General features: G+C 52.4%; 1 protein-coding gene across 1 annotated transcript in view; it reads left to right on the top strand.

The window, feature by feature from the left end:
* Window positions 1–20,130, top strand: part of Igsf21 (immunoglobin superfamily, member 21) — a gene marked incomplete at its 5' end in the record, with an annotated part of 221,340 nt that extends 201,210 nt beyond the window's left edge. The window contains 6 exon segments of the mRNA XM_005409806.2: window positions 6,958–7,073; window positions 9,408–9,882; window positions 17,869–17,954; window positions 18,561–18,753; window positions 19,133–19,171; window positions 19,897–20,130. Of these exon segments, the coding sequence (XP_005409863.2) occupies window positions 6,958–7,073; window positions 9,408–9,882; window positions 17,869–17,954; window positions 18,561–18,753; window positions 19,133–19,171; window positions 19,897–19,970 (983 nt within the window).
* Window positions 20,131–27,054: the final 6,924 nt, after the last annotated feature.

Below are 27,054 nucleotides of genomic sequence, written 5' to 3'. Positions count from 1 at the left end.
TATGGGGAGGTAACAAGAACAAGAACAGTGTCTTCCTTTCATGGTGCTTCTATCCTAGGAGAGGGTGTCGGAGAAAGAGACAAGTATGCACACCCACGTGAAAGGGTCACACACTGTGACGCATCCTGTGAAGAAAACGGGATGTGCTGTGACCGAGAACAGAAGGGAAGCTTAGCTTAGTGTGGGAGGAGACGTGTGAGCTGAGCCTGGAAAGATGAGCAGGACACAGCTGTTCAAAACCAACAGTAAAGGATTTTATGCAGAGGAACCAGCACATGCAAAGGTACTGGGGTTAGAGTGAGCTTGAGGGGTGGTTCATGGACCAGAAATCAAAAGAACAAAAGAAATCACAGTGTGTCTGCAGGGTGCTGGTGAGGGTGGGTATGGTCATGAGGAGACTGGAGATGGGGGGGCGGGGGCAGGACCCACAGCATTTTGGGGCCTGTGGAATGCCTTTCATTGGAGAAAGGAAGAAAATAAACAGGGATGGACACTGAGCTACCTCGAGGCAGCCAGCATGAGTTCTGAGGTTCAGTTGAAGGCAGACACGCTGCAGCCCCAGGGAGCATACAGTCCAGTGAGGGACAGACAAGGGTTGGGACAGAAAGACAAGCAGCTGTGAATGTGTGGATGCAGTAAGGGCAGGATGCCCCAGACACCCAGGGGAAGAAAGGCCCTCACCTGGCAGCATCCAGGAAGGCTGCCTAGAAGAGGTGACCCCTGAGGCCGGCCCCAAAGGATGGATAAAATGAAGCAATGGAGGGTCTGGTCTGTGCAGGGCACAGAGGAAGGGCGCAGCTGGGAAGGAACCACGGGCAGCTGAGCAGGGCGGAAGTAGAGAGGACTTCCTGGAGGAGGCATGTGCTTGAGCAGCATCTTAAAGGAGCAAGGGAAAGAGACCGATGGAGTGGGGGGATGTGGGAAGGAGGCTAGCAAGAAAGCGAGCAAGCAAAGAAGAAGGGAGGCAGAAGGAAAGAAAGGAAGAATTAAAATCAGGAATGTGAAGGGACATTTATTTTCATGGACACTTTTATATCAAGAGGGCACTTTGCTCTTTTTTTTTGAAATACGGCGTAATGACTAGGAGCCGAGGGAGAAAAAAGGCAGTCGATAGAACAGGCATGCTGAGAAGGAAGAATGGATTTCTTGCAAATAATATAATTTTGAACTTGTCTCTCCCTTCCCCCACACTCCCCGAAATCTAATTGATTACCTCCCCGTGATAAATGACGCTCCGTGCAGGGGCACACTCAGCACCTTCATAGTGTGCTACCCAAGGAGCGGGAGACATCACCCGTTCTTCCCAGGAGGAACCAAAATTCAGCTCTGCATTCCTCTCAGCCAGGGTGGGGCGACGGCCAGCAGAGAGGTGAGATGAGCAGCCTCTTCTGCCTGTTCAGGCCCGTGTTGTCCTCGTGTGAGTCTCTCTGTCCCCTTTGCTTCTCCTCTCTAAATCCCTGGATGCTGAAAGGTTGGCAAGATACGTGTTATTGAGCCCATTTGATAGATGAGAAGATTGAGGCCCATCAGCTGATCGGCCTGCTGTCCCATAGGACATTGGTAGCCAAGCCTCAGCCGGAGAGCTGGAGGTTCTGGGCTGGACATCTTGGTGGGAAGGAGACTTGAACTCTGGAAGGCACAGTTGGACACAGACACTGGGCCGATCTCCCCGTTCCACAATGCCGGGGTCTCTACTAGGTCAGGTTTGTGTTCCCAAATTGCAAAGGCCACAGGATGAGTCACTGTGCAAGGAAGAGCAGCCACATGATCTCCACAGTCAGTTATGATGACCAAAACAAACTTGTGCTTACAAGACAAAGACAGGCCTTATTTCAGGGTTAACTTCATACCACCGGGCACGCAAGCCTTACCGCCCTGTGTCGATGTTAGTTGCCGGGTCTAAAATACCCAATCCTTGCATCCCGGGGTGGTCATAGAACTCAGCCCACGGAGTGAGCTATACTGTGCCACCGGCTGTGTTAGATGGGAAGCCAACTTCCCTTGCCTGGCACTGGGCAGGGACTTGGAGCGTCTCCACTGAAGGCAGAGTGAGCACTAAACTGGAATGTCCCCTGGCTTGACTTGGGAGGAGTGGCATGGTGGTGGCTTTGGCTGGACCATGGCGACATGCTTACGGGAAAGGGGTAGCCCCCTGCTGCCCAGGGCTGGTGAGGAGTGACGGGATAAGTGTCCAGAGTGGTTAGTGAATTCAGAAGCCCTGCCTAGGGCTACATCTTACTGCTATGCTGGTGATGACGATGATAATTACCGTTTTCCCTTCCCAGAGCAACGTGTGCCTTGGTGCTGCATCTGTGGGTGTTTCAGAAGGAAGGTGCCCATGGGCGCCGGGGGAGTGGTTACTCCCTGCTCCAGAGGCCACTGTTGCACAGGCACTTCTGGCCACAGGGGGAGACACGAATGCTGGCACTTTGCACACTGTGTCTGCTACTGCTAGTAGATGAGCAGGAAGGTTTAGTGAGCTGGGGTCTTTACTGAAGATCCTCCGCCATCTTCTGTCACCCGGCGCTCCTCTGAATGCAGCGGAGCGCTGTCAGTGGCTTCCTATCACCCTGCTCCTCCCAGAGCCTGTCCTTGCACGTGGGATTATTTGTGTTGAGCTTGGTCAGAGATTGTAACGGGGAAGAGGGCGGGGATGAAAGTAGGGATAGGGTCGGGGTGAGGAAGGGGTAGAGGGGGATGAGGACAGAATTGGGGCAGGGACAGAAATGGAGAGGAGGTAAGGGTGACACGGTGTGACAGGAGTGGAGGGGGTGGAGGTGGGAGTGGGATGTCCTGGAGTTGGGAGTGGGACATGGACAGAAATGAGGACAGAGTGGGGGATGGAGGTGAGGATGGGGTGGAGATGAAGACAGGTGTCTTGGTTACTTATCTCTCATTGCTGAGACAAAGTACCCAACACACAAAACTAAAGAAAGGTTTATTTAGCTCCCAGTCTGTGGAGGTTTCAATCTATCATCAGTTGGCTCCAAGGCAGGGTGGGCTGGCACAAGGCAGCAAAAGCAAGAGCACACAGGGAGGAGCAGAAGCAAGCAGCCTCCTTCCCTCCCTTATATTGTACGCAAATTGCCCGCCCCAGGGCGGGTGTAGCACTCACACCCATAATCCCAGCATAAACGGTAACGGTGGGGTGGAGGAGGGTGGGTGAGGAAGAGATGGAGAAGGCATGGCAATGCGCGTGGAAGTGGGATGGAGAGGAGATGCAGAAAGGGATGAGGGTGGAGGTGGAGTTGGAGCTGGGGGTGGAGGTGTGGCGGGAGCGGAGGTGGGGACCTGACGGGAACTACTAGAGTGAGAGGAGGTACTAGTCCAGGAGCCCAGGAAGTGGAGGGTTGTGTGGGAAAGAGCTATACTTAGTCAAGGGAGGAGAGAGAGGGATGAAGGGGAGGTGATGATATCATGCATGAGCTGGAGCATCCAGAGTCAGCCAGGGACTCCCGGTGTAGACGGTTTTCTGATTTCTACACCAGAGCCCTCCGCTGAGTGACAGGAGGCGAGATGCAGAGTGACATTTTCCCAGGACACCATACCTGGGAGGATATTGGTGGGGAGAGTGTGGCACTGTCTGCACTGATATTAGCAGCTCCGCTGTGTCATCATCCGTACAACTGAAATCCGTTATTGTCTTACGAGCCTGATTAACTGTACATAGTGCTAACACCTGCTCGGAAATATAACGAGGGACAGGAACACAGCTCCCAATCAGGGTGTGTGTGGGTGGCATGCGTGAGTCGGGTGCAGATCTTCAGAGCAGGGATATGTCTGCATGTGTCTGGGGGAATGACACACGGTGCTGTGCAGAGAACCCTGGCCAGGACCTGGAAGCCCGGATCCCAGGTAAGGTTGTGCCATGGACACATGGTATGACTGGGTTGATCTGTCCTACTCTTCAAACTCAGTTTGCTTGCCTGTGAAATGGGAAGTCTATGCTAAAGCTGCCCAGTAAAAATAGACTGAAAACCACATATGACACTGTAAGTTTTCTAGTAAACACATGGACAAAAGTAAAATTTTAAATGTGAAACTAAACCCAGATTTCTAAAATATGTGAATATGTTTTTTTTTTGTTGTTTGTTTGGTTTTTTTTTGGTTTTTCTCTGGTACCGGGAACCGAACTCACGACCCTGTGCTTGCCAGGCAGGCGCTTTGCCAGTGAGCTAAATCCCCAGCCCCGTGAATATGTAATTGACATAAAAATATGAATGGCATATCCTATGCTCTGTTTTAAAAGTTATGTCTCAGAACGTCCCTCCTTACCAGTGACACAGGGCCAGTGGTGTGGTTTGGGGGTGGAGCCCTTTGTTAGCGTTTGGAAGGCCTTGGACTCTATCCTTAGCACTACAGAAATAAAGTGATACAAATGATAGTAGTTAAAGCTGCTAATCTACACTGCAGCCACCTTGTAAGCATCCTCTCATTAACTCCTCAAAGCCATTCTCTGGGAGGTGTAGGGGTCTGGTCTCTGCTCATTGAAGGTGAGAAAATGAATGATTTTCAAAGTGTCATCTACTTAGTGGGAGCCTCCAGGATTCATGGAGGGTGGGCTAAAGCCTACCAACATGCCACAGCTTTATGGCTGATGTGCTTGGTCCCTAACCTTTGTGGCCACCAAAACAATCAGAGCCATCCAGGGAGCTGTTCCCAAGGGATCAGGGTTACCGGGCATCCGTGCATGTTGAGATGCCAGCTCAGCACATGTTCTCAGTGGCCCAACTGTGCATTTAGGCTGGAAAGCACCATAGAGACCAGCTCCTCTTTCCTTCAGAGGTCGAGCTGGCACAGCTGAGTCGGAATCTGGATTCTGGGGCCAGACTGCCTGGTTCCGTCTTGCTCTGCCTCATGCCGGCTCTGTGGACCCAGGCAGGTGACTCCTGCTGTTCAGTTTCCCCATCTGAAAATGGGAATTAATAAACCCACCTCATGCCCAAGGTTGTGGCTGAAAAAAAATTAACGCATCTCAGAAGTTTAGTGCAGCTCCAGGTTCAGGTGGTAGCCACTGTGGGCTCTTGCTGTGAGATCTTAGTTTGCAATCGAGTTCTAGAAAAGTTAGATTGCAGAATCTGCAACTTCTGAGTAATAAAAGTGTTCATGTGTGTTTTTCCCTTCTCAGGATTCCCGGCCCACTTACCATCTGTTTCGTGAGCTCTTATGCTTAATTACAATTCTCCATCTATTGTTCTCCTACAGCTTCCTGTTTGTTTGCTTTTCCTGCCGACAGCGTGTGGTGGCTGCCAGGATGAATGAATGAATGAATGAATGAATGAATGAATGAACGAACGAATGAATGAATGAATGATGAATGGCTCATACCTGGCATTGTGTCACTAAGCCCTAAAATAGGCCACTGCGTCTGTTGCCCCCATCAGACTGTGAACTTGTCACGGCCGTGTCCGTTCATCGCTGGGCACTAACAGCAAGCACCTGGCACCGTGCCCAGCACCTAGTAGGTGTCAGGAAATGTTTGCTGAATTTAATCAAACCTAACTGGGAAGAAAAGCCCCTGCAGGAAGGCAAGGCGCACGTGATTTCATTTTCTCTTTTCCTTGCACGTGGCTGAGGCCAGGAACCCGGAACTGACCACATTTCCCGAGCAAAGTTCTAAGAACTCTGGCTCCTATCCTGCTGATAAAGAGGAGATCGAGGAAATTGTGGTCAAGCTCATCAGAATAGCCAGTTCCTAGCACACGCAGGATCCTCTTCTATTCGTTAGTGTGAGTTCCACCTGCAGCTTATCAGCCTGGTGCTGTCCCCACCTCCCAAATGGGAGAACTGAGGTTCACAGATCTCGCAAGGTACCCAAGGACATGCAGTGATAAGGACCCAGCTGGAATGTGGACCCCAGTATGCCGGGGCTCAGCATGTGGCACCTGGGTGCCCAGGCTTTGGCAGGCCAGCCCGTGGGGGCAGATGAGGAGGGAAAGGCTGTGAGCCGGTGGGAGGGGCGCCAACTGCGATGGGCCACATTCAAAATAAAAAGGAAGGGGAGCTCCCAGCTCCAAACCTCCCTCAAAATCATCTGCTTCCACCCGCGTCGGAGTCCCAGCCGCCATCCCCTCCAGTCTAAATTCACAGTGTGTTTTCGGTCCCCTCAAAATGCGAGTCGTATCAAGTCTCTGCTGTTGCTTGAAACTTTCAATGGCTCCCCACTGCTCTCAGGAAAAAGAAGAAAAACTCATAGCCAGTGGTGAGCTGGTCAACCAGCTCTCCGGGGTTTGGAGCAGAGGAAAGAAAAAAAAAAAAAAAAAAAAGAAAAGAAAAGTCCTGATTGGTAGAAGTTGTTGATTTTCATGGTATAAAGACACCCACTGTGACCTGTTTTAAGGTGGCAACAGTTTAACAGCTGGTTCACAAAATTCCTGAAAATGTCACAACTGACTGCGAGGTTGGAAGTGGCTCCAGCCCACACTGAGCGCCCTCACCCCGTCACACGCTCTGCCAGTGCCCTCTCCATCTGCCCACACCCTTGGGCACCACATGCCCCATGGCCTGCCCAACACCCCTCCACCACCAGCCTGCCACCAGGCCTTGGCACGCGCTGCTCCTCCACCTGCTGTGCTGTTTTCCCATCCACTGGGCACTCTGCACTCACAGCACAAGGTGGCTTCTCCCGCAGTGGCTTTCCATAAGTCCCGGCTCAGACAGGGTCCCCTCTGCACACTGTGATACCTCCTGGTGTCTGGTGCACTTACATGTTCATTTGTGTGGCCTCCTGAATACTGTGTCTCTTTCCTACTGTGCTGGGACGCCCAGGAGGGCAGAGCTCTGGTCTGTACTCCCAGCAAGGGACCTCATGCTCTCTGTGCCCAATGCTAGTGGCACCTGCGGAGCTGTGCAACACGCTGACATCCCCACCTTGGCATCTACCACAGAACCCGCCCACTGGTGAGCTCTGGCCCGTCTTCCAGCTCAGCCTCTGTCTCCTGTGCTTTACTTGGGCAGCTCCTCCCACCTCCATCGAAGTGGTGGCCGCGGACACGCCCTCCCCCTTCAGCCGCTACCAAGCCCAGAACTTCACCCTGGTCTGCATCGTGTCTGGAGGGAAGCCAGAGCCCGTGGTGAGTACTGGGACCGCCCAGGCCTCTTCATCTGCCAGTCACCCTGTGGCCTGGCTTGTCCAGTGGTAGCTGCCACCTCTGTACCCACTAGCATGCGTCTGAGGCTCACTCACCTGACCCACACAGTATCTGCTGCCTCGCTTGCTCCCATGCTCCCTACGAGAGAGTCCCACTTCTCCCGGGCACAGAACCGCAAGGCTGCTCAGCTGGAATGGTCTTCAAAGGGGCCCGGGATCCAGCACACTCCACCCCAGTGACTAGGGTGGGAGTGGACCCAAACGAAAGCAGGCAGAGAGAAAGGGCGGAAGCGAGAAAGAAGACAAAGAGGGGGCAGAGGAAGCGGGGGCAGAAGGAAGGCAGGGGGTGGGGGAGGGGAGAGTTCCTCTTTGCCAATGGACCCACCCTGGCTTCTTTGGGATGTGTGGGCCCAGTTCACCGGGCATTTTGGTGGCCCCGAGAACAGGCTGGGGAGGGTGCGAGAGCCCTGCCTAGGCACGCAGGGAGCCACGTTCTCCCCCCAGCCCTACCCTTCCCATGGAACTGTCCTGAGCAGGCGGTCTGCTCCGCACACCTCTGCTTCTCAGTTTATATCAGGACAATAATAAAGTTTTACAGCTGTTTTAGAAGTAATAGGATCCTTTTAGCCCCCATGCCGACAACATTTAAAAGTCATCTACGTGGACCCTAAATCACCTCTTGGAACACTTAGGGTTCCGTGGAACCCACACTGAGAACCTCTGATGTACCTACTCCCAAGGGGCCTTTCAGCCCCAGTACTGGATAATCCCCTGGCTCTCAACCCTACGAGCTTCATCTGTTACCAGGCTTTAGCAAGGGCAGGAACGAGAATGACGAATACACAGAATTTGAGGCGAAGAGTTCCCCTCATCCCACACCTCCCTGTGTCACAGAGGTGCTCTGGATCAGCCCGGCTGCCCAGGTCAGTGAGTGATGCTGTGTAAAGGCCCAGAATAGTGCAGGGAGTTGGGGGCAGGGGGCAGGGGGCAGCGGGCAGCGGGCAGCTGTCGTCTCCAAGAAACAGATGAAACAAGGTAACTTCAAAGCCACCAAATTCTGAAAGCAAGACTTGGCCCTAAATTTTCCTCTTTGGAAGCCCACAAAGAGGTCCAATCACCGTAAAATCAGGAAAGCTGATCTTTTCCCCCCCAAAAGAAAAACACTTTTCCCAGAAGGCATGAAGAAAGGCTTCTCGCAGATTACCTGGCTGCCATTTAAGATGTGGCAATAAAATATGCAGGGGCCTCATTTTCTCTCTCCCTTTCCATGTATATCATATGAAAGGTCCTCCTCTCCCCACATTCCAGCCATCTTACGTTCATCTGGGACGTCAGAACTTGAAAGAAATTCTTTGATATAAATGACAAACCTGCTTTTGAAGCACTTTTCAAAAAAAAAAAAAAAAAGCAAAGAAAGGGGGAAAAAAAAAAAAAAAACCACCCAGAGCAGGCTATTATGTGCATAAGAGATTCTGCTTTGGAGTTATAAACTCTGACAGGTTTTCCGCAGCCCACATTTCAGCCACCCCCTCCTCTCCCGCCCCACCCCTGCGTCTCCCACCCAGCCACCACGTCTCGTCCCTGAGAGCTGCTTCCTGTCCTCCTTTCTCCCTGTCTCCTATCGATTTATTTATCCGATTTATTAAAAAAATACACCCAATCCCTGCAGGTCTCTGGGCGCATGTACCAAAATAAAAAGACAACAAATTAAATTAAATGCCGCCTCTCAAAACTTGAATTCCCCATTAACAGAGAAAGGGAGAAGATGCCTCATGCCCGCACCTAGCTCCCTCCCACACACACACACACACCTGTTTTCTGCCTACGCACACGCAGATCCTTTTCCTTTTTTTCTTTTTCCTCTTCCAACCTCTTGCTCAGTCCTGAGGCCCTATCCGCCTCCCTCTCATTGACAGGCCCCCAAGGTGGACGCGTTTCACCTCCCAGAGCCCTGTGGCCAGCACACCCATTTCCTCCTGTGCTTTCCTTCACGCATCCAGCAGCCCCAGGATGCAGTTGTTTTTATTCCTGTTTACAAGTGCGGGAACCAAGGCTCAGAAAACCTCCCCAGCTGGGAAATCTGGATCTGGGCTGAGCCTCCGAAGCCAGGGCCTGGGCACATTCCCATTGTGCCACGCTGGCTCCCAGGTCTAGGGAGCTGGGCGTGAAAGGAGTGGGCTGTGGGCCCAGCCCAGATGGCCACCAGGAGAAGAAGGGTTGGGAAGAGCTGGCATCCTCAGGCAGCTCATCTAGAGCCCATTGGGAGGCCAAGGTCATTCACACAGAATCTTTCCCCTCATCCTTCTCGCAATTCCAGGTTTATTTCAAACGTGACGGGGAACCAATCGATGCAGTGCCTCTATCAGAGCCACCGGCTGCGAGCTCTGGTCCCCTCCAGGACAGCAGGCCCTTTCGCAGCCTCCTGCACCGTGATCTGGATGACACCAAGATGCAGAAGTCACTGTCCCTCCTGGACGCAGAGAACCGGGCTGGGCGTCCCTACACAGAGCGCCCCTCCCGCAGCCTGACGCCGGATCCCAGCTTCCCCCTCCAGCCCACGACAGAGAGCATACCAGAGACAGTTGTGAGCCGCGAGTTCCCCCGCTGGGTCCACAGCGCAGAGCCCATCTACTTCCTGCGCCACAGCCGCACCCCCGGCAGCGATGGTACTGTGGAGGTGCGTGCTCTGCTCACCTGGACCCTTAACCCACAGATCGACAACGAAGCCCTCTTCAGCTGCGAGGTGAAGCACCCTGCGCTGTCGATGCCCATGCAGGCAGAGGTCACGCTGGGTAAGACTTGGCTGGGGGCAGAGGTGGGCACCGGGGAGACCTGGAATAGGGTCAGCAGGCCACTGGAAGCCAGGGAGCAGGGGAGGATGGTAGGAGTGAGGTCAGACCGGAGGATAGAGTGGGGGCTCTTAAGGAGGTTTGTGGTTGGATCAGGGAACGTTGAAGGTTTCTGAAGCCCAGAGGAGTTGGCCCAATGGGGGCTGGAACGTCAGAGCCCAGTCTGCTGGGAAGATAGAGGTAGGAATGTAAGAAGTCAGAGGAAGTCGATGGGTCAAGGAAAGAAGGTCATAGTCTAGGTCAGAGGTTTCTTCATGATAGTCAGGAACACGGGAAGTGACAAGAGGTTTTATTGATTGAAAAAGAGACCGGTGGTGGACTCAAGATCCGTGCTAGTTAAGGCTGCAGGCTGGCCAGATCAGGGTCAGGAATACTGAGGTTCCTGGAAGCTTCGCCAGGCTGGGGACATGCGAGGCCATCACTCTACCTTGTATTTAAAGCACAATGACAACCTTGTCACCTGTGAGCATGCAGGAGGTGGATGCAACCAGGAAATGGGGTGCCCAGGGCCAGCGTGGCCCCAAAGCCCAATCTGCGTCTGCAACTTGCTTTCCCTTCCCCTGGAGCACCAACCTGGGACAGCCCCAAGGCTGGCCCCTGGGAATGACCCTGTCCCCTGCACTTCTCCTTTCTGCACGGCTGGCTCAGAGCAGGGCAGGGCGTGTGTGGAATTTTCTCTGTCAGAAATACACTTGTTTGTATTGACTGGGTGGGAAAAGGCGGTGGGGGATGGGCACAGCGACCTGCACTGTCCCTACTGCCCGTGTCCTTTTGAACCATGATCAGCAGTGCATGGCAGCCCTTCCCTGGGCCCAGGAGGCCTGGGTTGTCCTCTGCATCTCCTGCAGAGGTCAGGGATCTAGATCCTCAGCCCAGGTCCCTTATGACCAAGGTCAGAAAGCAGTAGCCAAAAGATTTGGGACCAGCTGCCTCAGGGGGTCCAGAAGCTTCCCTGTTTCATGCCAGCTCACCAAAAACCCCACCACTTCATTGACACCAAAGGCTGCAGGAAAGCATTTATGTACATATGGTACCTACCCTGTGTCAGAAGCATGTGCAGGGATCATCTCCTTCAATTTTTACAGGTAAATGTTTGCCAAGCAGTCCCATTTTACAGATGAACAAAACTGAGGTTTGAGTGGTTGAGCTCCTAGCTCTGAGTCACTGACTTTTACATAGCAGAGCTAAGATCTCAAGCCTGGTCTGTTGGTGCCTCTCCACTGCTGCCTCCCCATTGCCAACCACCAAATTCCCCAGCCCTGGACCAGGTGTCCTTGGCTGGATGTGGGGCCAGTTGCCTGAAGACCCTTTAAAATGGCCCTTTGTCACAAGCCACCTGCCCACACAGAAAGCAATAAGGGGTAAAATTTATTGAATGCCTACTACATAGCAAACTGTTGCTTTTCTTATACTAACTGAATAGATGCTCACAACAATGCAGTCAGGCAGGCTGTGTTGTTATCCAATATCACGGTAAGGAAACCGAGGTCCAGGGAGGTCAGGGAAGTTGCCCAAGGTGAATGGTGAAGACTCCACGGCAGGTGGGATCTGCCTTTAATGTACCTTACGCCTCCTCCGGGCAGCCACCTGTCTCGGGATACTCGTGCTTGTGTTGTTCCAGAGGCATCACAAGCATCCTATGGGCCCTCATTCAGCCCTCCCACCTTGCACACCAATTACCTCCACCCTCCTCCCAGCAGAGCAGCCTCCAGCCTTCCATAGCTGCTTTGCCCATGAGAGGCACTCCTGCCTCCCTGCAGAAACACTGGCTTCCAGCAGGATGTCTCTCCTGCCATCCGTTAATGAAATCCAGGCCCTGTTGTCTCTGAGCCTCAGTTTTCTGACCTGTAGAATGGGGGGAATAATGAGCACTGCACAGATGTTTAAGCATAGGCTGGGAGCCAGGTGCCCTCCTAGCCAGCTCTCCTCAAAACAGAACAGTGATCCTGGCTGGCTGCTGAGAGATGCCACCAATGTTTCCATCTTGTAGGTGAAAGGGACACAGGCTTAGTGTGAGTATCAGTAGGTCAGGAGCCAGGGCTGTTGGCCTGGTGCCCCCTTCTCACCACTGTGTGCTGCAGCCCACCTGGGTGAGCCAGTGAGTGTGACTGGCGGAGACGTGCGAGTGCCCACACCTTGAACAGTCAGGGCACCTGCACCGTGGGTGAGGTGAGGGACGGATGTGATGACCTGGGGGAACAGAATCCAAGCATCTGGTGGGGACTTTGAATTCAAGCCCCCGAGAGTTGGTGCTTGTCTCCCTGCAGTGACCTCTACCCCTGCCAACCCCCAGGGCAACCCATGCAGGCACCAAGACCTCAGGCCCGGCTTGTTGCAGTGCCCTCCAAACTGGCTTCCTGCGTCCACCCGTGCTTTGTTCCATCGTCCACCCCGACCGATCTGCTTAAATATAAATCAGATCATGACTCACATGCACTCCAGCCCCACACCCACCAATGTAGACAAACAGATTGATAGAGCAGAACAGAGCCTAGAAATAGACCCACAAGTATAGAGTCAATTGATTTTTGACAAAGACCCCAGGGCTATTCAGTGAGCAAAGAAGAGTCTCTTTAACAAATGGTCCTGAACAACCGAACACGCACAGAGAAAATTGGACCTGGACCCCTACCTTGCACACACGCAAGCTAATTTGAAATGAATGATAGACTTAAGTGTAAAAGCCAGCATCGTAAAGCTTCCAGAACAAAATGTAGAAAAACATCTTTTTGACCTTGAGGGTAGCAAGGATTTCTTAGAGCGATCACAAAAAAAAAAAAACAAAACCCACTAAATGAAAAATTGAAAATTGGCCAATTGGACTGAATCAAAATTCAAATCTGCTCCTAATAAGCCATCTTTTTGTTAAGAAAATGAAAAGGCAGACTACAGAATGAGAGCTAATACTCTCAATACATATATCTGACAAAGCATGTACCCAGGCTATATAAAGAACACTGTATATCTGTAATGAGAGACATCTATTTTTTAAATAAAGAATTGCAAATGGCCAGTAGACATACTAAAAAGTGTTCACATTATGCATTGGAAAGTAATGACTATTGAAACTTCAGTGAGATAACATTTCACAACTATTAACTGGCCAAATAGTTTTTATTTAAAAAAAAATTACAAGCCGGGCGTGGTGGGGCATGCCTGTAATCCCAGCGCTCAGGAGGCTGAGGCGGGAGGATCGTTGTGAGTTCGAGGCCAGCCTGGGCTACAAAGTGAGCTCAAGGCCAGCCTGAACTGCATAGCAAGACCCTGTCTCAAAAAAAGAAAAAAAAAAAACAAAAAACAAAAAACTACGATGCTGGGAATGGAACCCAGGACCTCATACATACACCTGCTCCGCCACACTCCCAGCCCTACTGGGTAAAATTTTGAAAACTGACAACATTAAATGTTGACAAGGATATGGAACAATTAGCATCCTCCAGCATTGCCAATGGGAGTATAAAATAGTGTTACTGTTGAGCATTTTTGTTCAAAGACAGAAACACCATGACCACCAACCCCACTCCTAAGTATTTATCCAAGAGAAATGAAAAATATGTCCACAAAGACTGGGATGTGTACAGAGAGCGGATTCATTCATGACAACAACAAAAACTAAAACTGAAAAGAACGCAAGTGTCTCTGGTTAGGAAAACAGATAAACAAAAGGGCAGCATATTTATAAAATGAAATACTTTTCACCATTTCAAACAAATGGACTTCTGGATTATGTTGAGCTTCTAATAAGGTCAGATAGCAAAGAGTCTGTACAGCATACATCCATTGATAAGGAACTCTAGAAGAAGAGAACAAATCTCTGTGGGTGGAAATGGAGCAGCGCTCACCTCTGGAGAGTGGAATTGACTGGGAGGAGAGATAAGTCACCTCTGGAGTGAGGAGAATGTTCTAGAATTTGGTTGGGTGGTGGTTACACATGCTCACATTGATTAAAGTTTATCACTTGGAAGGAGTGCATTTCCCCATGAACTGTATCACACTTTAAAAACATGTGAAGAAAGAGGGAAACTCGGTTTGCCTGACTTCATCTCATCTGACCCAGTCCCAGCTATCAATCTCCCTACTAGTCCATCAACCCCAGCCCCAGGTCTTCCTTACTCTTGCCTGGATAGGTCCAGCTCAGCCCACCTCTGAAGTCTTTGCAATGGCTTTCCTTTCTGCCTGAATAATCCTACCCTGGACATTCAGTTCCTCCATTCAAGTCTCTGCTGAACTCTTCCACTCAAAAGGTCCATCTTTGAATATTCTACCTAAAACTACCTCTTCTCCTGACCCCTTCCACCCGCCACCTCACGTTGTTTTCTGTATAATATAGTTTGCATCTCCCTAATGTCTGGATCACCTGCCAGAATTTAAGTTGCCTGTGGGCAGGATCTTTGAGCTGCCTTGCAACAAATAGAATTAGTATTCAATAAATATAAGCTACCATTACTATTCATCATCATGTCCCCAACATAGCCCTGCATAGTGACCAACACAAATTAAGTGTACAGTAAAGAACTGGATCAGTAAAGTAGATGAATGAATGGGCGGGTGAGCAGACTTTTAATTTTGTGGGTAGGTGTGTAGATGAATGGATGAGTGGATGGATGGATGGATGGATGGGTGGATGGATGATATGATGGATGAATGACAGAATGATGGATGGATGATATGATGTATGAATGGTAGAATGATGGACGGATGATATCATGAAATGATGGCTGGCTGGAGGATGGATGATGGATGATATAATAGAATGATGGATGGATGCTATGGTGAAATGATGGATAGATGGATGGATGGAGGATGGATGGATGTGTGCCTGTCATGAACAAAACCCAGAATCCCTGGGGGAAACCTAGAGGAGCTTTTCCTTGAGATTTCACAGTGCTATTCTTACAGATACCAGGATGTGGGAGGTGATGAGGGAAGCTTATATAATCAGGCTCTTTTGCATTCCCCTGAGGAAATAGGCCCCACTTTTTGTTTCATTTTGGTTTTTGAGACAGGGCCTTGCTATATAGCCCATGCTGGCCTTGAACTCACTATGTAGCCCAGGCTGGCTTTGAACTCATGACAATCCTCCTGCCTCAGCCTCCCGAGTGCTAGGATTACAGGTGTGTGCCACCACGCCCAGCTCAGGCCCCACTTTTTACAGCTCACAGTGTGGTCTCATGTCTCCTCCCAATTCCTATTTTCAAACCATCTCCTAGGCAGGGTGGTAGGCTCCTGTTCCCACCCAGGAGAGAAGACAGGTTGAACTGACTCATCCAAGACCTGAACCCCGAGAGGACAGGGCTGGCCCTCACTCCTGGGTCTCTGGTCGCCTCATCGTTCTGGATGTGCACAGTTCTGAGCGGATTGAGCGCAGAGAGGCTGGACACCAGTGCTCTCGGTTTGTGGGCAGTGGTGCCAGGTTTGGCTGCCAGGAGCGGCTCGTGAGCTTCGTGGCGGTGGGAGTAGAAGGGGACAGCAGCCGGCCTGGCCTCCAGAAGCAGCGTCTCCCAGCAGCGGTGAGCGAGGGTCGGTATCTTGTGCTGCAAATGCACTCATGTGCTGGCAGCTGCCGAGCGAGAGCCTGGAGAGCTGAGGGCCGAACAGCCTCCTCTGTGCCCCTCAGGGTCAGCTCTGCAAGGAGCCACCAGGACCAGCCGCTCAGGGAATCGGGGAGGCTGTCTGGCTGCCCGGTGGGAGAAGCCATGAGTTCTGCCTCTCCCGACCCAGGCTCCTATCCTCTCCCTGCAGCATCTGAGCTCAAGGCCACACTTTCACCACTGCTCATGCTGTGATTGCGGGCACGCCACTGTCTGCCTGTGCAGTGGGTTTCCTGGCAGCCTATCTCATGAGCACCGCGATGGTGAGTCCTACGGGGCTAGCGCATGTTTGGCATCTGGGAAATGTCCCTTGCCTCTCCTGTTGGGAACCAGCTGGTCAGAGGGGCTGAGCGGGGCCTTCAGAAAACAAGGTCTTGGGGCCTCTGACCCAGAAGGGAAAGGGGCCCTATCTTAGTGGGGAACCCTTCAGCGCCCTCTGCTGGCTACAGCCAAACTGCCAGCCCAGCCCCACTTCCTCAGACAAAACAACCCAGGGCCAGGCTGCTGAAGGCCAGTGGAGAGCTTGAGAGTGAATAAAGACAGCGCACAAGTGGCCTGACCTCCCTACGTCTTCGTCTCCTTACAGGGACAATCTGAAAAGGCTGGAAGGTGAGATGAAATAATGCAGAAGGCACTGAATTAAGGGCCTGGTGCTTAGTAGACAAATGTTAGCCCCGAGGGGCTTGGATGTGGTTCAGGGATGGGGCGTCTGCCTAAGGAAGCAAGGTGGAGCAGCTTCCCCAAAGGCGGGAAGTCCAGACTGAACTCAGGACTCCCAGGCCAGCACTGCAGCAGAAGCCACCCTTCCCCTCACCCTTCCTCCTCCTCCCTGCAGGCCACTCTTCCCCCGGCCCAGCCCACGTGGCACTTCAGATGTCTTCCTCATGGTTAGTTAATAGTGCTTTGGTCTCATTCTCAGACAGTGAAATCGGCAGTGCCACTGAGAGTGCCACCACCGCATCTTTCTGCTCTGGCTTCTGCTGAGGCCTGACACAGGGAGAGGCTCAGAGAGCCCACGGGCAGCTGGGTCATCCCAGGCCGGCCCTGGGGCCGGGACAAAGCTGTCTTCCCGTTGCCACCCTGGAGGGTCTTGGTGGAGTAGCACAAAGCGTGACAACCCACCGAGACCCAGCCCTGGGGCCCTAAGGATCCGTCCCCTGCTCCATCACCTCCCTGCCTCATCACTCTCCGCGTGGTGCCATGCCTCTGTTGTTTCCCAGCCTGGAATGTTCCGCAGCAGCTTCCCTTGTCCACGTTCATGCCATCTCCTGGAAAAGACACTCTGACCTCTGCAGCTGAGGACACGGCCCACTAACTCCCGCCACTCGAAACTCTACTCAGGGCTGGCACTCTGCTCGTATCTTGGTCACACATTGGTTGCTGGTTGAATGTCTGCTCTCTAAAGTATAAGCTCTGGGTGGGCAGCACTTGGTCTGCAACCACTGTGTCCCCAGCCCAGTTCTAAATATTGATGCATGATGATTGGCTGGCTCAGTAGTTACTGCTGAATAAGTGAATGAATGAAGGAATGGATGGATGAATGAATGTAGGGGATGAACGTCAGGAGACATGAGTAATCGACTGCATGTGATCTTGGACAATCCTCTTGACTACCTAGGGCCTCTTTCCCAATCAAACATGAGGGCCAGACCCAGGGATGCCAGAGGCCCTTCTGTCCCTGGAATCTGCAGGTTCCTTCTCACAGCAGAGCAATGGCCCTGGGCACCGCGAGGACATAAGGACGAAGGCCAGCCCATAATGTGATGCATTTCATCCTACTGGGAAGATGAACCTGGTATCAGGAGTCAGGAGACCTGAATTTTAGTCCTGATTCTTCCTGGCCCTTGGCAAATCATTTTGTGACTCTCTGGGCCTCGGTTAAGTCGCTTGGACAAGGAGACAATGATGGCAGAACCGGCTGCACGGAGGGTTAGTGCTGGTGGGGTCAAGTCTTAGGTGCTGCCACCTCCTTGGGCAAGTTTGCTTCCTGATTCCACCGTCCGCTGCTTCTCTGATCTTGTCACACCGGCTTGTCCCTGCCTGTTGCCTGTCTTTCTTCCCCCACTGACTTATGAACCCCACAAAGGCAAAGACCATACAGCGAACCCCCAGGTCCCAGCCAGAGTCCGACACTGCTGGGTCTGGGAAATGTGTGAATGAACGCAGGCGTGGATGAAGGAATGAAAGAGAAGAAGCAGAGCTCCCTGCTGAGAAGCAGGCCATCTTTAGGAAGCCGACTGTCAGACTGGAACTTCCTCTTCCGTATCCCTCCCCTTCCTCGCTGGCCAGCCCCACCACCTGCACACCCGTCTCTGACCCCACCTTCCTCTCCCGACAGTTGCCCCCAAAGGACCCAAAATCGTGATGACTCCCAGCAGAGCCCGGGTCGGGGACACGGTGAGGATCCTGGTCCATGGATTTCAGGTCAGCCTCTCTCTGAGCACCCAGGAGGGTCAGCAGACCATAGGGACAACCGTGGGTCACCAGCATCCCTGGGAACAAACCCCGTCCCCTTGCCTTGCCCTCCAGCTGCCGCTGGTGGCCCTCAGTCTCCCGCCCTGAGCAATGGCAGGATTTGGCCGCCACAAGATAGGGTCAGGAGGCACGTGTGTGTTTTTCTCGCCACCCAGACCCTGAGCAAGCACAGCTCACTGCCTTCATGTTCTCCTTCCAACAACCAGTCCTGAGGATTGAACCCAAGACCTTCACACTGAGCCACGTCCTCGGCCCTCTTTTTATTTTTATTTATTTAATTTTGAGACAAATCGCTAAGTTACCTGGGTTGGGCTGGACCTTATGATCCTCCTTCCTGCCTCAGCCTCCCAAGGTATTGAATAACAGGCGTGCACCACCATGGGGAGCTTTTCATGGTCTTTCCAGGCCTAAAGTCCCTGTCCTCCTGGGGTCCGGGCAGCCAGTCCCAACCCACCCAATGTAACGTTCGGCCTGCCCCAGCCGCCCTGCCCCAGACACCCTCCTGCCCTGGCAAAGTGACCCCTGTCACCCCTCTCTCCCTCCTCTGGCCGGCAGAACGAGGTCTTCCCAGAGCCCATGTTCACGTGGACACGGGTGGGGAGCCGCCTCCTGGACGGCAGCAGCGAGTTCGACGGGAAGGAGCTGGTGCTGGAGCGGGTCCCCGCCGAGCTCAACGGCTCCATGTACCGCTGCACGGCCCAGAACCCGCTGGGCTCCACCGACACGCACACCCGGCTCATCGTGTTTGGTATGCCGCACTCAGAGGGGGACCGGCAGTGACCCAGGGGTCGGGTCCCAGGTGGGGAGCAGCAAGAGCCCGGGTCACCTGAATTCATCCCACAGAGATGCAGTGTGGTTCTGTGGTTAAACCTATAATGACTTTGGAGTCAGAAAGACTTGGGTTCAAATCCCAGCTCTGCCACTTAGCAGGTAGCTCTTAACACCTTAGCGGGTGCGACTCCCGGCACCCCCTCAGTTTCTCCATCTGCACAAGGGTGGGCTGATAGCTCCACCTTTGGGGAGCTGAGCAGCTGCACTGCGCAAGTGCTCGAGGCCTCACCTAGGAGCCCGGTAGAGGCTGCCTGGAATCCTGCCTTACATCACTCTGTTCTTTTTCTTTCCTGCAGAAAACCCAAATATTCCAAGAGGAACGGAGGACTCCAACGGTATGTCTCCACCCTCAGGACTACTTGCTTGAGAGTAAGAGGGTTTCAAGGCCCCAGGAGGCCCTTGCCCACCCCCACCTCTGCAAGGCCTCACCCCTTCCCCACTCTCAGGCAGGTAGGTCGCTGCCATCCAATCAGGCAGCGCGAGGGTCCAGGATGGTCAGAGGGGAACACTGAGGCAATCAAAGGTGCCCCAGCACCCCGAAGCAGCTGGCTGAGATTTCAGGAGCCAAGTGCATCCCTCCTACCACTCAGAGCATCTTCGCTCCGTGCAGCCAGCAGCCTTGGCCCCCAGAGGGCGTGTCCAGCTCTGACCATGGGGTTCTCCGTGTCTGGACCACTCCATTGGCCCACTCCACTGGACAGCTGGGAACACACGCAGATGCCCCCACTGGGGACCTTGATGTCTTCCTGAGCTGACCCCCAACTGATCACCACCCCCAAGGGATGCTGCTCCCTGCCGCCCTATACACAGAGCCAGTTCCACGGTTCACAGCGGGCGCCCCTGCCCCTGGTTCCCACTGGGTGATCATGACGGCCTCCATGAAGCCACACCCGGCTGGGGACACTGTCACTAACAGTTGGCAGCAGGTGGCAGAGCTGGGGTTTGAACCCAAGTCACCCCAGTGCGAAGGGTGCTGCTCCCAGGCCGCTCACCCAGCATGCCCACCACGAAGCACGCATGGCTGTTGCCAGCCCTCACGCTGTCCCCGCCACCCACACAGGCTCTGCATCTGGCCCTGCTGGCGTCCGGCTCTCCCTGGTGCTCGCCCTGACAGTGGTCCTGGAGCTGACGTGAAGGCACCGCCGCCTCCCAGCGCTCCTCCGGCACTGACATCTCCGCAACTGGTTTTCATTTCTTTTCTAAACAATTTCCAGTCTTGTTCTTAGTCTCTTTCTGTCCATGTCTTGGCTTCTTCAGTCAGTTTAATTAAAACAAACAGACCAATTTTCCCCACCATGATGTGTGGTTCTGTGTTCTTCCTTTGTTCTGTAGCACGCAGCAGGCACCTGCTGGCATCCAGGGCCACCAAGGGGGTGACAAAGGAGGCCTGGGACTCCCTGAGGAAAGGCAGATGTGTAGCTCATGTCTCACTCACATCTTAACAGCAAGAACTGGAAAGTGGCCAGAGGTTCTCAGGAACCCAAAAATCCTTCAAGGATCAGTGTAATAGTCAGCTATTGCCACAATAATGCTGAATAACAAAGCAGCCCAAATCTCACTGGCAGGCAACCAGTGTTGGTAGTTTAGGTTGAAGCAGCTCAGCTAACCTCCATGAATTGGTTTGTTCCATGAGTGTTTGTTCTGGAGCCCAGGATAAGGAAGCCTTGGCTACCTGATGTTTGATCCTCTTATGGTGTGTATTAGTCAGCTTTCCACCACTATAACAAAATACCCAAGCTAATTAACTTATAAAGAGAAAACATTTATTTCAGCTCCTGGTTCTGAAGGTTCCAGTCCATGGCTGAGTGGCTTCATTGCTTTTGGACCTCTGATGAGAAATGACAACATGGTAGGAGGACATAGAAAAACAAAACCTCTTATATCACAAGGCAGAGAGCAAATAAAGAGGAAGAAAAGATCCAGGTCTCACAAGCCCACTGAGGCCACACCCCCAATGACCTAAGCACCTCCCACTTAGCTCCACCTCTTAAAGGTACCACCACCTTCCAATACAGCCAGATATTAACACATGGGCCATTGGGGACATTCAGTATCCAAACAATAGCATGGTGGATCATCAAAGCTTGAGAAGAAACCCAAAGTATGCAAGCCATTTAAATTCTGCCTGTGTCATGCCCAGGAACACTCCTTTAGCTAAGCACGTCACTTGGCCACAGCCAACATCAGTCAGGTTGACACATAAATCAGTGATATAGGTTTACCAAAACATTCCACTCAACCGTTACAAGATTCCATATGCCTCCAGCTGTCAACTCAGAAGGAAGGATTCAGAGCCCTTGGAGAGGGGTGGGGTTGGCCTCTCCCAGCTGTGGCAAAGACCTGAGAGGCACAAAGAGATAACTGGAAGGTTGCTTTCATCCATACAGGGCAGGGGTGGTGAAACTTTTAGAGACCAAGTGTCCAAACTGCCACCCCAAATCCACTTATTGCCAAGTGCCAACACTTCAATTAAACCTGAAGCTGAAGTTTTAATGCAGTAAAAGAAGCAACTCCTACATTAATGTCTTCTGTCTTAAAAGAAAAACAAATAACACACGAGCATAGATGCATCACCATGGGTACACAGGAAGCTACACTGCAATAACATATTAATCCCTGTGTCTTACCGGATTAACACAATAAAGATTTATTTTGGGCTCATGAAAGCCCAAGGTGGTTAATCAGTCTCCTTCTATCATGGCTGCACGCTGGAATAGGTGGCTTCTCAAATGCCCAGTGCAGGGAAGAGGGCTGGAGAACCACCGGGGTGGGCAGAATAACAACTCTACCAAAGGCACACGTGTCCTAATTCCCAGAACCTGGGACTAGGCTGCCTTCCATGGAAAAATGGATTCTGCTGATGTGATCAAGCTAAGAATCTTAAAATGCAAATGTAACCCTGGACTGTAATCCAGGGAATCCTATGTAATCGCAAGAACCTTACAAGAGGAAGGTGAGGGACATGTGACAACAGAAGCAAAGATGAAAGGGATGCAAGATAGGGGCCACTAGCCAAAGGATGTAGGTGGTCCCTGGAAGCTGAAAAAGCAGATTCTCTCACTAGAGTCTCTAGAGGAACTGGCCCTCCTGATACCTTTAGCCCCATAAGATTCACTTCAACTTTTGACTCCAGAATTGTATAAGAATAAATGTATGTTCTTTTAAGCCACTAAGTTTTTGGCAGTTTGTTGCAGTAGTAATTAACAAACTTGTACTCTCAAAAGGGATGTGATCAAAAACCAGATGTAGTGACGCCTAGATCACCTCTGCCCGCAGCCAGTTGTCCAGGAGTAGTCACATGGTCTAATCTAGCTGCAAGGGATGCTGGGAAATTCAGTCTTCCTATGCAACCTGGAAGAAGTGGATAGTGAACTCAGAGCATTGTGACTGCCACAGAGACAATGGAGCCTGTTCAATGATCATTTTCTCATTACTCTGTCCAGGCCAGAGAGGCCAGAGGAAGGGATGGTGGTGGGCAGCCCATCCCTAGAATGACTTTCACTTTCCTCTGCCATGTGAGTAACCTAGGCTTCTCCTCCCTTCCCAGCCAGGAGACACATGACATCTCTGAGCCCTGTGTGCCTCCCCCAGGTCATGCCAATGTCTACAGAATCAGAAGCCATCCTTACATAACCTCCAGGCCCAGACCTGGGACATGAGAAGTAGCTCTGTCCCTCTGCTGGCATTGCAGCCCTTCAACTCCTGCCACGTCAGGACCTGGATGCCCAAACCAATTAGCTTCCACACTGACTCCCAAATTGTTGCCTTCCTAGTTTTTCCCTGGAATTCCAGGCTCACATTCAATCCCCTACTACAGGCGCCTACGCCGCTGGATATCCAATGTGCATTACTACCTTGGGACCAAACCCAAACCATGGGTTCCTTCCAGCCCCAGTTCCGTGCCCAACCTTCCCTTCCCTGGTGACAGCACCACCATCATCCTGATTGTGTGTGTTAAACATTTGGTTTTTATTTTTCTTTTATCTCTTTCTCTCATCCCTCCACATCCAATCCAACAGCGGTTGCCTGTCCTCTCCAAACTCATCCTGAATCCACTCACTTCTCTCCTTGCCCACTGCACACCCTAGACCAAGCTGCTCTGTGCCTGGACAACTGTCCCAACCCCTCATCTGATCTGCAGATCCACAACCCACCATCACAGTTCAGTCTCCATAGCAGCCAGGGTCCTTTTAAACATAGTTCATGGGGCTGGAGGCATAGCTCATTGATACAGCAGTTGTCTATCAGACACAAGGTCCTGGGTTTCGTCACTAGCACTGAAAAAGAAAAAGTCGTTGCATGGTGCCTTCCTACTCAAAACCCTCCAATGGCTTCCCACCACATAGGACATAAATCCAAATCCTTTGCAAGTCACCCAAGAAGCCAGGTGTACTACCACATGCCTGTGGTACCAGGTATTCAAGAGGCTGAGGCAGGAGGATTGCTTAAGCCCAGGAATTTGAGGCCAGCCTGGCAAGACTCTGTCTCAAAAAAAATCATATAGGCTCTGGTCCTGCCTCCTCCTTTAATTTATTTCCCTGACTGTCTATATCTATCTGTCTATCTGTCTATCTGTCTGTCTGTCTCTCTTTCTGCCTCTCTGTCTCCACCCTCTCCATTTCATTCACACTCACCTTTCTTTTACTGTAATTCTCTATCCTTCTTCCTGCCCCAGGGCATTGGTTTTAGCTGTTTCCCACACCTATAACCCTCTTCCTCTCTGTGGGGCTGACTCCGTCTTGTCACTCAGAAGGCAGCTTAACCACCACCTCCTCAGAGGGACCCCATGATCACCACACCCCGTCCAGAAGTCACCTTTAAATCTCCCAATGTACATTACTCCCTGCTGGTCTTCCTCCTTGTTTATATATTTATTGACAGCTTTGTCGTCCCCGCCAGGGAGAACATTACCCCTGTGAGCCTAGAGACTGAGCCTGCATTGTTTAAGGCTGTATCCTTGATTCTCAGACTAGTCTGGCATGTGGGATGTGCTCAGAACTATTTACTGAGGATGGATGGATGGATGGATGGATGGATGGATGGATGGATGGATGAGTGAGTGATCACCTCCCAAAGATCTCAGTGGCCAGGCCCTGTGCTGGGCACCCAGGATATAGATGAATAAGAGTCCACCCCCCCAGGATCCCACAGGACAGTGAGCCAGAACACGGGAATGGGAATCCACAGTGAGGAGTGCTCAGGGCAGCTGCCTTCAGTTCCCATGGCCATGGAGGTAGACAGACTTACTCTGCAGGGTGGGAGGGGTGGATCAGAGGCTACAGGGAACACGGCAATGGGCAAAGCTCTCTGAAGGATGAGTAGAGGTTGGTTAGGCAAAGAAGGGAGGAGAATACTCTAGACAGGGAGACCAGCGTAGGAAAAGGCTTAAAGGTAAGATAACTTGATGTGGATTTGGAGAAAAGGTAAATGGCTGTATCAGAGCCTCCAAAATCACATTCATTACTCAGCACATATTTATTAGCCACTCACCAGGGTCAAAGAGTGTGATGAATGACACAGAGCAAATAGGTACATGTCCTATGGCTCTTGTATCAGCTATCAAGGCCGTACAACAAACATGCCCATAGTGCAATGACTTCAAACAAGCACAGTTACTTGGATGCCCCACTGGGCTGTGGGCACTGTCTTATATGGGCCAAGTTTGGCTGATCTAGACTGGGCTCCAACTCGTATGCTCAGAGCTGGTGTGTCAGCTGGGGCTGAGATGATTCTGCTCTTTTGTGCAGTCCCTTACACTTGAGCAGAGAAGGAGAACTGAAATCCACTGGACTTTTGCAGCATTGTCATTTCTGGTGCATCTCGGTGGCCAGCGTGAGTCAGAAGACAAGTCCAGATGCAAGGGATGGAGACACTGAATCCCCTTCATGACGAGACACTCATGCTGCATGGTACATGGATACAGGGATGGAAGCAGAATTAAAGCTGTTTTTGCAATCTACAACCTACTTTCCGACCTTGATGTTCTACAATCTTGGTTTCTCATGCACCATTCATACCCACATTTAAGCCCCAAAGCCTGTTTTTCTTTTAAATATACAAGAAATAAGTCATTCATGCATTCAACACATTTGTGTGCTCACATTTTGTCAGTAAATGGCAGTACTGAAGTCAATGCCTTTCAGTGGCAAAGATGCTCCGATAATTATCCTCTGTGGACATTCAGGCCAGATCAGTAGCCACCACCACACACCACACCTGCCTTCTCAGCCTCCTTCCTTCTTCCCCAAAGCTCTGCTTACACGAGCGAGCTGCTCGCTGCTGTCTGTAGCCATTGTACCTAAGCCTCTGTTGCACAAGGCTTTTGTCTATTTTTTGAAAGAAATTTTTAAAAAACGGATTTGTTCCCTCTCCTTGCCTTAATAGCAGAAAGCCCGTGGAGGTGTGAAATTGGAGTTGCTTTGCCCTATTAAGAGCGTGGTCGCTGGGCTCCGCTGACCCCTGAAGTGCATTAATACCTCAGCGGCAAGTGAATGGACCGTGTAAAGTGGCAGGGGACACGCCTAGAGAGGGCCAGCTGGGAGGCTTGAGGGCCACCGTGGGAGGGGCAGCTGCCTGCTTTGGGCTCTGAATGTGGGGATTTTTAGCCTGGAATTAGAGGAAGCGGCGAGGGGTGCCGACAGAGGGCTCAGCCCAGAGAGGGGAGAGGGGTGCTGTCTATTCAGTCACTTGCTGGTTGGTTCATTCAACCCAGACCAGGCTGGGGAGGCTTTGCCCTACACGGCCCCAACATTAGGAGTGGCAGACTTAGGGGAAAGATCTGCACTTCTGTGACCTAGCTTTTGCAATGAACATAAAGAGGGTGCAAGAGAAGCTCTGAAGCGGGGAGGGGCCCAGAGGCCTCCGGGGAGTGGGGACCTTGTGGCCGGGACTTGATGGGTGCAAAGTGGCCTCCTGGTCAGCTTTGCCAGGCACAGGGGCCCTGTTTGGTTCGGGTGCCGTGGCAGTACCCTGGACACCAGGCCACATGCTGTGGGTCACTGGCGCAGGAAAGGCGCTGGGTTCTGGTTCCAGGCGTGTGGTCACCTGAGGCACACACAGGCAGGTGCTGCTGGGGCCGGCTAGGTCCCCAGAAGCTCCATCTCCACTGGGCCTCTTCTCCTCATGAGTCCTGGCCCCACCCACACCTACGGATCCTCTGGTGGGGCCTTGGCCAGCTGCCCCCGGGCTGCTGTGCCCAGGGAGCCCGGACCCTTGTAGAATCCATGTGTGCCTGTCACCAGGTGGGCACAGAGACCACTGGGCGCCCTGCCTTGCTGGTGGAAGTCGGAGAGGCAGGGAGAGGACAGCGGTGAGAGTGCCGGGGGCGGGGCTGGCAAGAAGGAGCGGCAGGAGGAGACTGGGCAGTGGGGGAGGGGGGGAGGGAGCCGCCCCGGCTGTGGGTGCTGTGGAGCAGAGACGGGGAGGGGAGGGCTGCTCAAGGGGTGTGGAAATGCGGGATGAAGGGGCAGGCAGGGGTCCTGGGAGACAAGTCTTGGGCTTTAGGGACACAGAAAGGAGCAAAGGTGAGCACTGAAAGTGACAGAAAGTTGGAGGTGCAAGGAGTGGGTAGAAATGAGGAGAGGGAGAGAGAGAGAGGGGGGGGGAGGGAGGGAGAGAATGGGGCGGTGGAGCTGCAGCCAGACAGCAGCCCCGGAGTTTTCCACAAAGCACTTAAGCTGTTATGTCAGTGATTACGCCCTTGGCCTCCTCCGGGACAGACGACAGCCCTGAGTGATGGGTGAAAGGAAATAGATGTGCAAAATACATGCATTTCTTCCACACGACCCAATCACAGAGGACAGCCCCAAATGCCAGTGCTCACAGCCGGCCCAGACGGCTAGCCGCACCTGACCTTGGGTTCAGCATCACAGCTGCCCAGGTCTGACAGCTGCTGTTTCCTGGGGCAGAAGCCCTGGGGTCTCAGGTCTCACGGTCCGCAGCCCAGGCTCCCGTTCCTCCCTCCCATACCCCTCTCCCGCATCCCTTGGGCCTGGAGTCCCCAGCACCACAGGTGCAGGGCACCTGGAGAAGTCCTTCTGAGATGTCCTTCCCTCCCCACTCAGGCTGGCGCTCTCCAAGCCTTCCCAGGCCTCAGAGACAGCCCTTCCGGAGTCCTTTAGACCCCAGGCTGAGGGCTCAGGCTCTCTCCATTCAGAGAGCATGCCTGAGCCATGAAGCACCCAGCCCTCCACCCCAGGCTGCATCTGCCGTTACTGTG

Source organism: Chinchilla lanigera, unplaced genomic scaffold, assembly GCF_000276665.1.
Source record: "Chinchilla lanigera isolate Chin_1 unplaced genomic scaffold, ChiLan1.0 scaffold00126, whole genome shotgun sequence".
NCBI lineage: Eukaryota > Metazoa > Chordata > Mammalia > Rodentia > Chinchillidae > Chinchilla > Chinchilla lanigera.
This window is presented reverse-complemented; position numbering and strand designations above follow the sequence as displayed.